At 41.4% G+C, this 13,784-nt stretch overlaps 1 protein-coding gene across 1 annotated transcript in view; it reads right to left on the minus strand.

Annotated features, from left to right (window-relative positions):
• Positions 1-13,784, minus strand: part of NUSAP1 (nucleolar and spindle associated protein 1) — a 31,568-nt gene that overhangs the window by 14,259 nt on the left and 3,525 nt on the right. Inside the window, exons 2-4 of the mRNA XM_061182235.1 lie at positions 10,329-10,397; positions 5,754-5,897; positions 4,572-4,728 (exon numbers count right to left, since the gene is read on the minus strand). Coding sequence (XP_061038218.1) covers positions 4,572-4,728; positions 5,754-5,897; positions 10,329-10,397 — 370 coding nt within the window. The remainder of the gene's footprint in view (positions 1-4,571; positions 4,729-5,753; positions 5,898-10,328; positions 10,398-13,784) is intronic.

Genomic DNA, 13,784 nt, shown 5'->3' on the forward strand with positions numbered 1-13,784 from the left:
CCAAGGACACAGAACTAATGAAAGACTTCCAAAAATGACTGCCATTAAGAAATGTAAGTTAACGTGGAGCACATTCATGTGATAGGCCTCTGCCAAGGTATGGGAGACAGGGCACAAGGAGCACAAAGCATTAGTTACAGCATCACCACAATTTTAGCTCGTATTTCAAGTAGACAGAAATTTTATGCTTCTTGTATAGATGTTTTTAAATTTCTGTATGTTTATAAAACTCTTTTCCAGAACTTTTGCTATGAACATGTCTAGTTGTTTTAACGAGGATGATAAAAGTCACACAAACCCACCAGCCTAAGAAACACTATTATCATTTTGGCTATTATTATATTTATTATATTTTCTCAGGTCCTTTGCTTCTATACTTGTTTTGCTTTTGTTCTTTAAATCCAGTTAAAGCCATCACGTATATAAGGGTTGCTATTTCCCCCTACTTATCTCCCACATTCTAGTATCTTTTTCAGCTTAAGGCAATCTACTAAAAACTGTGCAAGTGGGTTTTCAAGAAATGCTACTTATAAAGTCACTCATCCTTAAGGTTTCCCAATGCATCCATAAAACAAGGCAAAAGAATGATTGGATAGAGCAGAGGGGCTATAGGGCTTTTGCTTGGACCTTGGCCATGAAATAGGATATTTAAAGAATCACAGTCACTCCTCACAAGATACTTATTACAAATGGAAATATAATAACTATTACAAAGGAGCAATCTAGCAGACACCACCATAACCAGGTGATGCAAGTTGACAAGACTAGTCATAGGACAAACAAACATCTGAACCCTCTGGGGTGCTGAATGAGGAGGACACAGCCCTAGTTTGCGGGATTCCTGCCAATAGTGCATGATCTGAATCTAGCCATCAGCAACATTAGACAAACCAAGTCAGAGGACCCAAGAAACTGACCTGTATTTAAAAAAGGTCAATGCGCTAGAAGACAAAGGAAGGCTGAGGAACTGTTCCAGATTAAAGTAGCTTAAAGAGACATGGCAGGACTTCCCTGGTGGTGCAGTGGTTAAGAATCTGCCTGCCAATGCAGGAGACACAGGTTCGAGCCCTGGTCCGGGAAGATCCCACATGCCACAGAGCAACTAACCACGTGTGCCACAACTACTGAGCCTGCGCTCTAGAGCCCATAAGCCACAACTACTGCGCCCACGCACCACAACTATGGAGCCCGCATGCCACAACTACTGAAGCCCATGCACCTAGAGCCTGTGCTCCGCAACGAGAAGCCACCACAATGAGAAGCCTGCGCACTGCAACAAAGAGTAGCCCCCGCTTGCCACAACTGGAGAAAGCCCGTGTGCAGCAACGAAGACCCAACGCAGCCAAAAATAAAAAAATATATAAATAAATAAATTTATTTAAAAAAAAAGAGACATGGCAATGAAATGCAAAGGATGAGTCGAGATTTGCCTTTGTTTTAAGGGACATTGCTGGGATGAAATCTAGATAAGGTCTGTCTATAGGTTAGTTAGCAGGTCTCACACTTTCTAGCCTCAGGATCCCTTTGTACTCTCAAAAATCACTGAGGACCCAAAGAATTTTTGTTCATGTACGTTATATCAATATGTGCCATATTAGATATTAAAACTAAGACATTTAAAAATATTTGATTCACTAAAAATATACCCATTATACGTTAACATCAATAATTTATGAAAAATGGCTAAAATTTCTAAATCAAAAAAGTGAGTAGAGCGTTTTTTGTTTTTATTTTTATTTTTTTACAATTTCTTTAACATCTGACAATAAAAGGCAGCTGGATTCTCTTTTCTTCTTCTGTATACATATGTTGTGATATATTGTTTTGATTGAAGTAATATATGAAAACAAATTTTGCCATATACAGCTATGTGGTTGAAAGTGAAGAGTATTTTAATAGCCTTTTCAGATAATTGTGGATATTCTTCTTTGATACTATACCAAACCTTGACAAGTGGTTGTTTCTCAGAGGTTAGTTGTAATGCGGACTATGAAGAAGCCCTATCAGTGAGCTTTCTGCTCTCTGTACGTTTGTGAGAAAAAGTCCTGATGTTTTAAGAAACACACAGAAATATTTAGGGGTAAAGGGGCACATATCTGAAACACTCTCAAACAGTTCAGGAAAAAAATGTATATAACACATATACATACGTATATATGTATATAAATATAAATAGAGAGGAGGATAAAGCAAATATGGCAAAATATTAACATTTGAGAAATCTAGGTGAACGATATATAGGAACTCTTGGTACTATTCTTACAACTTTAAGTCTGGAATTATGTCAAAATAAAGTTTAAAAAATTCCTCTCACCAGAAACTACATGATCAGATTTTTCTCCTTCAAACAGCCTGTGTGCTTCATTGCGCAAACCTGACTTAAAGGGTCCAACCTCATTTTTCCCATGCCTTCAAAACTGGGTCCTAGAGGTAAGTCTTCTTGACAACACAATTGGTGGAATAATAGATATTTTAAATTCCACCCCCACTTCTGACTCTGTCATATTTCTTTACATTCCCCTCGTCTCAGGATTTCAAAATGGGTTTATGAGGCATATGCATCAAAATTACCTGGGGTACTTATTAAATCTGCAGAATTCCAGGCTCACCTCAGACCTACAAATCAGAACATCTACCTTCTTTAACTTGCTAGATTTAGAAGACATTCAAAATTCTGGGGAAACTGGGAGGGCTCAGCATTAGAAATTCTGCATTTAACTGCTTGGTGGACATGAGTGGATCATCTTCTCTCCCAATCCCCTCAGGCAAGGTCCCAGATAGATGTGCTGGGGGAAACGAACACTGAGACACTGTTGCAACTGGCAGGCTTCCTGAGGGATGAAATCAGAAAGCACCAAGTCCTGTTAGGCATAGGGGAACTGAAGTTTTCTGGCCTTACTGAAACAAATTTTTAGTTGAGAAAGTTTAGGAAAGAGGTTTTTAGGAGGTTAGAGACTAAATAAAATATACATTTATCATAATAAAATGGCCACACCCCTGGGAAGGTAGACTCTGCAGATCCTTTTTAACTGTCCTACTTGAAGGGGCTAACAGGTCTTTGTACCTGTCTCTGGAGCAGGCCAGAAGGAGCTAATTGGCAGAACGAGCCAGGCTCTCTCCTCATCCTGCCTTAAGATCAACTGCCTTAAACTTTCCAGCTACCACTCACATTCTGCTTTCTACACGGTTATTAAAGGTGACCTGATGGCCTACTGTATTTGGTTCTAACTTTTGCTTTCATTGCTGAACCCTTAGAAGTTCTACATAATGGTGTTACGGGTTGAACTGTTTCCCCAAAAGAGATACGCTGAATGAAGTCTTAACCTGTAATAATTGTGATCTGACCTTATTTGGAAAGGGTCTTTGTAGACGTAATCAACTTAAACCAAGGTCATTAGGATGGACCTAATCCAATATAACTGGTGTCCTTTTAAGAAAATGATGTAAAGAAAAAGACACACAGGAACTTTCCTGGTGGTCCAGTGGTTAAGAATCCGCCTTCCAATGCAGGGGACTCGGGTTTGATCCCTGGTCAGGGAACTAAGAACCCATATGCCATGGGGCAACTAAGCCCGTGTGCTGCAACTACTGAGCCCATGAGCTCTAGAGCACGCACACCACAACTAGAGAGCCCGTGTGCCACAACTAGAGAGCCTACGCACCACAACTAGAAAGAAGCCCACGCGCTGCAACAAAGATCCCACGTGCCGCAACTAAGACTGGACACAGCCAAATAAATAAATAAATAGGGACTTCCCTGGTGGTGAAGTGGTTAAGAACCTGCCTGCCAATGCAGGGGACACAGGTTCGAGCCCTGGTCTGGGAAGATTCCACATGCTGCGGAGCAACTAAGCCCATGCACCACAACTACTGAGCCTCTGCTCTAGAACCCAAGAGCCACAACTACTGAGCCCGCATGCCAGAACAACTGAGGCCCATGGGCCTAGAGCCATGCTCCACAGCAAGAGAAGCCACTGTAATGAGAAGCACGCACACCGCAAGGAAGAGTCGCCCCCGATCGCCGCAACTAGAGAAAGCCCGCACACAGCAATGAAGACCCAACGCAGCCATAAATAAATGAATGAATGAATGAATAAATAAATAAATATTTTTTTTAAAAAAAAGAAAGAAAGAAAAAGACACACAGAGAGACTGCCACATGACAAGGAGGCAGAGATTTAGCTGCAAGCCAAGGTCTACAGCCACCACTGAAGGTACAAAGGGGCCAGGAAGGATTCTCCCCAGCATCTTGGACGAAGATGGCCCTACTGACACCCTGATTTTAGACTCCAGCCTCCAGAACTGTGAGAGAATAAATTTTTTTTTTTTTTTTTTTTTTTTTTTTTTTGGCCGCACTGTGCGGCTTTCAGGATCTTAGTTCCCCGACGAGGGACTGAACTCGTGTCCCAGCAGTGAAGCGCCGAGTCCTAACCACTGGACTCCCAGGGAATTCCCAAATTTCTGTTGTTTTAAGTTGCCCAGTTTGTGGCACTTTGTTACGGCAGTCCTAGGAAACTAATGCACATGGTTACCCTAGCAATTTTGGATTTTTAAAAAGTTACTTGGCATACCATTTATTCCACTTTTTCCTGAGGGCACTGCATTCTCATCTTGACTCTTGTTTGGTAGAGAAGGAGCTTCTACAGCAGTTCTGAGAGCCTGGTTTTCATGCTTTTCTTGATTCTGGAATTCAGTAGGATCACATACTTTTATCTCTGAATGATCCTGCTACAAATTTTAAAAGAAAATAAATGATTTCAATAACAAATAAGAAGGACTCACACTTGAAAATTGCTAAGAGTAGATCTGAAAAGTTCTCATCACAAGAAAAAAACTAACTACGTGAGGTGTTAACTAGACTTATTGTATATATATTGTGAAATGATCGCCACAAATATTGAATCATTACATTGTACACCTGAAACTGATAGGATGTTACATGTGAATTATATCTCAATTTAAAAACATATCATTAAAAACATTGCTTATAGTCAGACATAAAGAAAGAGAAAAGTAATTACTGCCTTCCAAAGACAGGTACCAAATTGAAGAGGAAAATGAATTAAAGACAGAAAAGTAGGAGACTAAGCTTTTTTGAGTGGCAGATTTGGTTCTCTGCCTCACCAAATGTCATGAGAACATGCATCTGGGAACAGTAGACTAGGGACCACTGGAAGGCATACATGGCAGAGGTTGCTCTCCTAGGGAGGAGAAACTAACACTGAGAGACCTAGACAAGCTAATGACTAAGGGACTACACAAAGCTAGAAAATAAAAATTAGGACCACCTTGTAAAAGTTACATTTGAATGAAAGGATAATAAAATCAGAGTCCTCTCAGAGCAAGTGGGAGAAGCCCCCGGAATCACATGACCACACTGTTCAAAGACTAAGCTCAGCTGATCACCAGGCCCGGGACAAGATAGGAAGGAGGAAAAAAAAAAAAAAAAAATCATATTTGATGTTGGTATCTCTTTCCTTCTTACTTACTACACCTCACTTAAGTAAACACTAAATGAATGTTCATATTATTCAACAAACGTTTAATTTGTGCTTAATACTTACTAAGTGCTTCCCGAGTTCCAGTGCCCAGGGTGTGATGATGAGGCCAGACTCGGGTTTGCGCTTTCATGGAGCTCACAGCAGTGTTTGCCACCATCCGATATCATAAGGGAATTAAGAGAAGGCTCCCTAATAATATACCAGTTTGGGCACAGGTGGTAGCTTATTTTTAGTTTGCACATTTCTATTCACCTGGGAGTCAGGGCTCCTGCGGACAGTCCTGCGCCTTCTCCTTGTTTTGGTGACATGGCCAACTGGCTCCCTCTCAGCTTGTTCCTGGCTGCTGAGCTGTACCTCAATCTCATCACAAGAAGATGCAGAAGTTTGAATTTCATCCTGAAAAAGAGAGACATTAATCTGCCATGTCCAATGTATAGAGTTACAATGCTCAGGAAGAATCAGAATTTAAACTGAATAAAAAACATGTATTACATATGCAAGAGATAATTTTAAAACCCTCCAGCACTAAATTATAGGCAAGGACAAGAATGACAGAGTATTCAGAAAGAAACAATCACACTTAACAACCCAAGCTAAAAAACTCGGCTTGCAAAGCATTCAAAGGTATCTTAGTGTGCATAAATAAGCCAATTATTTTTTTTTTTGGGCCACACCACATAGTTTGTGGGATCTTAGTTCCCTGAACAGGTACTGAACCCAGGCCCATGGCAGTGAAAGTGCCAGGGAATACCCACAAATTATTAAAAGTATGTTAATTTACTGAATATACACTATATGCTAGGCAGTATGCTATAATTAATAACAATTACAGCTAATATCATAACTGCACTGGGCTAAGTATTCACATGGATTATCTCTCATTTATCAAAGCCTTTGAGACAAGGATTAACATTATCTGCAGTTCATAGGTAGGGAAACTGAGGCTTAGAGAGCCCAAAGTAACTTGTTAAAGGTCAACATAAGGGAGTAAGGGAAGAAGGGCATGTGCACTACCATAAACTAGAAGTAAAGAGCTACGTCATCAAAACAGCATGGCACAGGTACCAGAATGTCCTGAACAGAACTGCTTCTAGAAGAAATCATCGTATGACAATGGTTGCACCTCACATTAGTGGGGGATGGTTGGATTCATTATTCAACACATGATGCGGAGAAAACATTGACTATGTTTTTCATGTTTTTGGTGAGGGAGTGGGCAATGAAACTTGATCATTTTCTCACACCAAAATGAAATCTGGATGGATTAAAGATTTAAATGTAAAATATGAAACTATAAAAGCACTAGGGAAAAATAGGTGAATTATATCCTCATCGAGTGTGAGGAAGGCATTAAGCATGTTATCCTACCTAGAGACGATAAAGGAGAGGCTTGATTTGTTTTTGTAGCTTTTTAAACGTAAATTCTAATTTTTTGAAATAAAACTAATACATACATACGGTTAAAATAATAAAATACTAAAGGGAGTATAATGAAAAGTAATTCATTCTCCGTCCTACCCTTCCTATTTCTAGGGTTTGATGTTAAGTGGTTACTTACATATCTCTAATGATTTGCTGATGGGATATTCATTTGTATTTTCAATAACTATTTTCAGTGCCTCATGTACTAAGATTTACTTCATTTGCACCACTCTCATCTCCCCATCTTCTTCCTAATAGACTTATACCACTTACTCACTCTATTACCTTTGCAGCTTTAAACATACTCAAACCTTTATTTCTTGTTCCATGACTGCAGACACATATCCTGTAAACTGCAGATATTAGCATCCTTATACTTTCCTTCACCTCCTGTCCTTATCTCAAGTTCTGTCATCTATTCTCTAAGTTGTTAACATTTATAGCTTTTTATGTAACCTTAATTGAATGGTCTGTGTAGCTCGATTCCAAGAGTTGATAATTCAATAGGTTATTGTAAGACATTTTTTAAAGCTTTCATTTGTTTTCTGTATCATGTTTCCTTTAGGGTCATCTTCTTCCGTACAGAGAAACCTTCCAGCATTTTAGACGGTAGTAGACACCTGGTACTCTGCACGTGGTAGTAGACACCTGGTACCCTGCACGTGGAAGTAGGGGGTAAGAGGGTTTTGCATCCTGACTTTTCAGTCCATTTCAGTATGGTGACTGGACCCCACCCTCTGAGAGTTAATTTAGTTGCCTGGGATTTGGTGAGGCCTAAATATCAGAGTTTTTAAAAAGCTCCACAAATGATTCTCCCACACATCCTGGGTTGAGAACCACAATATAAAATAAATGTTTTGGTTGTAAAAGAATAAGGAGGCTTAGAAAATGGAAGGCTTTTAGACGGAGGTGAAATATTACAGAAGAATAATAGTTCTAAGCGATCTAAGATCCAAGGTATACCCAAAGAAGGGGATGGCTAATGAAGAGTGGAAAAGAAAGTCACAGGACTTAAGGAACAGGGAGGCAAGGGTAGTAAGGGACATCCAGGTGGACCTTTGAACTCACCCAAAGTAAGGTCAGGACAGGAGATGATGAGACAGTGAACACTGGAAAGCAACAAGGAAGTCAACAGATGAGAGATGAGAATTGGTGAGCCTGAACTCAAAGGAGCAGGGATATTTACGTGAGAGTAGAAAGACACTATCTGAATCCAGTCCAGCCACCGCAGGGGGTCTTCCAGGTCCCAATGGAGAGGGGTAAGGGACTGAATAGCACCGTGAGTATGGGGTCAGAAGGACCAAGACAACTGATGGTTGCAAGGCACTTTATTTAGAATTTACTGAATCTTATATAGACAGAAGAGGAACTCATTATTAGACAATGAACCCATAGAATTGCTTATCGTCTCAGTTCAGTCACCACCATGGACGTCAACAAGTTTACAACAACTATCCTTGAATATTATCTTCCCTTAACCAGGTTCACACACAGACCCCAGCCATAAGGAACAACCAGGACTCTCAGCTCCCTGAGGTCTCCTGGCTTGAGATAGCTTTGCTAATCTCTTTTACATTCCTCAGGCCTGGGAAAAAGAGTGCATTCCAAGTCAAGGGTAAGGGCTTTGCTTTTTGTGAGAGACATACTGTCTCCTCCAGGAGTTACCTCCGGCTAAGACTGCATGCTTCCCACAGAATCCTACTTTCCAACTCCCTGGATAGTCATGAAGAAGAAGAGAGGAAAAAGAAACTGTTCTCACTACAGAAGTGTAACCCTCAGGTTACACATATTGCTGGAGTACAGACACACTTTAAAAGTACTTATTGCCCCCTTACCCCCATTAACACAGTACAGAAGAGGTCCTATAACTGGTTTAGAAACCTACTAACACGACTCCCAGAGATGTCTTGTTTTAACCCCACACACCTTAACCAGGGTATGTTAGTCTGGGAGGCCAGCAGTGATCAGGTAGGATGTGTTCATTCCTGAACGCACCATGATGTACCTGTAAAGACTTGTATAAGCCCAAGACTGAAGTGGCACAGCTGGTTCTGAGAGTCCCCAGCACACAGTCAGACTAACCTACATACAGAGCTGCTCCAACTCATATAGTTACGGCTAATCTACAGAGGGAGAACAAGGCATCCAGAAGTTCATGTTCACTTAGATGTGACCCACACCTGTGCACTTCCCTAGGTGACGATTTGGAGGTCTGGAAGCTTACCCATCTGTCTGTCCTTGGTAATATTACTGATCTCTTTGCCATGTATTTGGACTGTGCTGACTCCTGCAGCTTTAGATAAACTCTTTGTCTATGTCAGTTCTTTCCACCAACCTAAGCTCACTATTGACAGATTCACCACTAAGGAATTCTATAGCTGACCAAATTTTGATTATCATCCTGCTCTTGTGAAAGTTTTTCAAAATGGAACGGCTCTTGAGATGCTGAATTTGAAACATGATAGATCATTTTAAATTTAGCCCATCAATTACTACCCAAAGTAAAATCCTGATTTCAGATGGTACTACGATCATGTACCCTTAACCATGAAAAAATTTTTAATTAATTAAAATATCTATATTGATTTAGTTGATATAGAAACTTAAAGGAATCCAAAATCAATTTTTTTGTCTATTTTATATTAATTAAACCTGGAATCAAATAGAATTTTGAATATTGAAAGTTTTTAAATGTTTATAACCTGGAATACAGAGAATTACGGAGTCTATAAAGACAGAGAGAAGGAATTCAGATGCTCAGTTCATGTTTATATTTACCTTCAGTTCAAGATATATAACGGATGCCCTCCAAAGCCCAGTTCCTTAAGGCCTTTCAACATTTCCCTGTATTTCAAGTTAAGAATGAAGCATTCATTGATCATTTAGGTGTTGAGCCTTGTCAGAACTCTTTGGGGCGGGTCTGAAGCAGCCATGACAACCGCTCCCTCCCATCAGCAGTGGTTTAATTTCCCACAAGTCACTTCCACAGTCCCTACTTCATGTGATTCTCACAACCCTCAATTCAGCAGAAAAGATGTTATTTCCATTTCAAAGACCAGGAAACTAAGAATCAATGATTTGAGTTTTCCAAGGTCACACACATACAAAAAAGACAGAGCTGCTACTTAACTGGGTTTTTCTGACCTCAAATCCAGTTCCCTCCCTACTCACACCATTTGGCATACATCTGGCAACTAGTAATTAATCTTTGCCTTTGTATGAGAACATCTTATTCAATAGATTACAGAGGCAGCTTTGTCATTTATAAGAATTATGAAAGGATTTACAATTACCAATGACAATCTCTTTGGTAACAAATAGCATGTCTTAAGTCATCACCAACTGTGTTTATCATTCATTAACTGATTGTTTTGCTATTTAATAGGTGATGAAAATGTTACTTACCTGATTCTCATTTTCTTTTCTTGCTTCATTTTTAAGGTGGGCTTTTAAGGCTCTTAACAACTTGTCTGCCTGCAGAAAAGTTAAAGACCTTATCAGTAGAGCCAAAAATCAAATAAGCACGAAAGATTCATTGAACATTTTCTCCTGTTCTTGTACTCATCAAATGTCATCCGGGCAAGCTGGGAGTAGGGTAACCAAGATAGAAGGGGTCCCTGTCCGCACAGATTTCACAGCAGAAGCCAGAGAGGAAAGTGGCAATTACAGCGCAGTGGGGTAAATGCCCACATGAGGAAGCTCAGGTGTCGTGTGAGAACACAGGTGGGCTGGGCCACCAAAGCCTGGACCGCTAGGGTAGACTTCAGTAGGTAAGTGGACACGCCAGTCCTAAGACAAAGATGTGAGGTCACTAGCTGCTGAGGCTGAAGGACAAATAGGAGAGAGTGGGACATAGGGAAAAGGGTAAAGAAATAGCATGGGAAGGTAAGAATGTGTGGAGTTGGAAGATCTAAAGTTCAGTGTGGGCTGAAGCAGGGAGCTGTTGGAGGGGATGGTGAGAGAGAATGTTGGGAAAGTGGGCCTGATCCTGCCAGGCCTACTAAGCCTCTAAAGAGTATGAACTTTACCCTCGGGGCAAAGGCAGCCTGCAGAGTTTGCAGCAGGGCAGTGGGTGGCCAGTTTTGCATTACTCAGGATGATTACTCTGGCTGTATAATGTGCAGAATGCATTTGGTGAGGGCAAGATGGAAGACAGGGCAAGGGCCAGGAGGCTGTTATAGGAAACCAGAGACGACTTTGGCCTGAGCTAGAACGGGACTGAGGCCACACGGATGAATTAAAAACTTTCCTAGGAAGTAGAATCAGTGTGAATGTGAGGGTTGAGGAACAGGGAAATTTATTACACCTAGGTTTCTGGCTTGGGCAGCTGGTGAAGCATGTGTGGAGGCGTGGGGGGTCCTAAGGTAGGGAAGGCCAAAGGCGCCGCCTTAGGACGATGGCTACAGGTCCCTGGGGAAGGGAACTCCTAGCTCCTCCTTCCACCACAGGAGAACTTCCCTTCCCGTTCTTTCCTGAAAGAGGAATACTAATCTGATGGGTTATGTTTTCCTGTGCTTTAAAAGCTCGAGCTCATGGCTGGGTTCTCATTCCCTCCTCTTCCACCAGCCATGCAGTTGAGAGCCAGAGATTTTCTTCTCAAGGGGGGCCCAGCCACCAGGCTCGTCTCTTCTCTGCTCCTACCATTTACCATCGGCCATGTGTTCAGGTGAGATGGCAGAGATCCCGATTTGGTTTGGGCTTCAGGGCACAGGAGATGCTGTGCTCAGGCTGTGAGTTTTACCAGAACACTGTGCATCAAGATATCAGGCACCACACCGGCTAGTAGTGATAAAGGAGAGACCCATTTTCTACTTGCTGTTGTTCCTTGAACCTCTCTTCGGGTCTTCTCTGGGAAGTGAGTGATTGGCAGGGCAGAATTTAGGCATTCTTGGTTCTTCTGACTTTTTTTCTCCCTCAATCACTTTACAGAGGTATGACTGACATACAAACAGCTGTCGATATTTAACACATATAAATTGATATGTTGGGAGATCAATATACACTTGTGAACCCATCATCACTGCCATAAATGTATCACCTCCAAGTTTCCTACTGCCCCCTTTGGATTTCTTTTGGTGGTAAGAGCCTTTAACATAAGATCTAACCTCTTAGCAAATTTTAAAGTATTGTTAATCATAGGCTCTATGTTGTACAGATTTCTAGAACATCTTAAAATGTCATGAAAACCTCAAACATGCAACAGTGATGAAATGAGGGGCCTGTGGCAGAGCCAGGTGAGGGCATACAGCAGGAGGAATGATGGGGGGTGATGCTCGGGAGAGCTGAGCTGGAGGTGCCGATGTTAGCATCAGCACATTTTCACGCACTACCTCAACAAGCATTTATTGTGCTGGACGTTGTTCCAGGCACTGGGGAGACAGTGGTGAGCAAAAGAGACAAGGTCTCTGCCCTCCAGGAACCTCTAGAGGTAGGCTAGTGGGGAAACAGTCTATTAACCAAGTAAGCAAAAATAAATGGTATGACATTAGGTGCTATGAAGCAAAAACAAAACTGGAGGCTCAGGGTAGAGGCAGGGGAGGACAACCTGAGTTAGGATGGTCAGGAAAGGCCTCTCAGAGTTGGTGACTTTTGAGCTGAGATGTGAATGAGGGAGGGGCAGTAGGTGAAGATGCAGGGGAAGAGCATTCCCAGCAGAGGGAACACGAAGCCCAGAGACGGGCTGGTGAATTTGAAGGACAGAGAGAAGCCAGTGTGGGGAGCACAGCGAACACTGGGGCGAGTGGAGGGCAGGGAGACCAAAGAGGTGACCTAGGTCAAGAAGAGGGTTACAGGCCACAGCACGCAGTGTAGGTTTCTTCCTCCTAACTAAAATTTTATTATAAAAATGTCGAGTCTATAGAAAAGTCAAAATAGTCTAGTAAACACTCTGATACTCCTCACGTAGATTCAGCAATCCTTAATATTGTCTCATATTTGCTTTCTCTCTCATTCATATGTATTTCTAGCCAAGCTGGTTGAAAATAAGTTCCAGACATCATGATACTTTACCACTAAATACATCAGCCACATCTCCTAAAAATAAGGGGATATTTTCCTACATAACCTCTAATGCATTACCTAGGAAAAGTAATAATTTTCTAATATCCTCTGATACATAGCCTAAACTCAAATTTCCTCAGTTGCCTCCAGTTTTAGCTTAAAAAAATTTTTTTTTCCTCCAAATCAGGATCAACCCAAGATTATCACGTTACATTTGGAGAAGTTTGGATTTTATTTTAGGTGTGAGGAAAATCATTTGACGAGAACTGAGCAGAAAAATGGCATATTCTAAGTTTCAACTATCACCCAACTACCAAGAGAATACTATTTTAAGGCAAGAGTAGAGGCAGGGAGACCAGCAGACAGCCTGAAGCAGTGGTCAAGAAAGAAGGGTGTCATGGCCCAGGTTTACAGTACTGGAGACGGCACACAGGCCAGATTTCAGGTGTATTGATACTTGGGAGGAAGAGCTCACCAGGATGGATGGGTGTGGGCAGTGAAGGGAGGAATCAATCATTTACAGACATGGGGAATAGATCTTCATTGTTTTGACCTGATCATGCTGTTTACGATGCACTTAAATGCACAAGTCAGCAGATGAGAGGTCGTACTGAAGGTATGGATTTGGGCGTCATTAGTTCCAGGTGAATCTAAAGTTCTGAGAATGAATAAGATCACCAAGGGAGAAGCACAATTAGAGAAAAGAAGGCCCAAGAGAGAACCCTGGGACACGCCACATTTAGAGATTTAGCAGAGGAAGAACTAGCCAAGGAGACTGGAAAGAAGTGCTAGCAAGGCAGGAGAAAACCACATATCAAAGAAGTCTAGAAAAGGAAGTGGTCTGAGCAGAAGGGAGGGTTC

Source organism: Eubalaena glacialis, chromosome 2 (genome assembly GCF_028564815.1).
Source record: "Eubalaena glacialis isolate mEubGla1 chromosome 2, mEubGla1.1.hap2.+ XY, whole genome shotgun sequence".
NCBI classification, from domain to species: Eukaryota; Metazoa; Chordata; class Mammalia; order Artiodactyla; family Balaenidae; genus Eubalaena; species Eubalaena glacialis.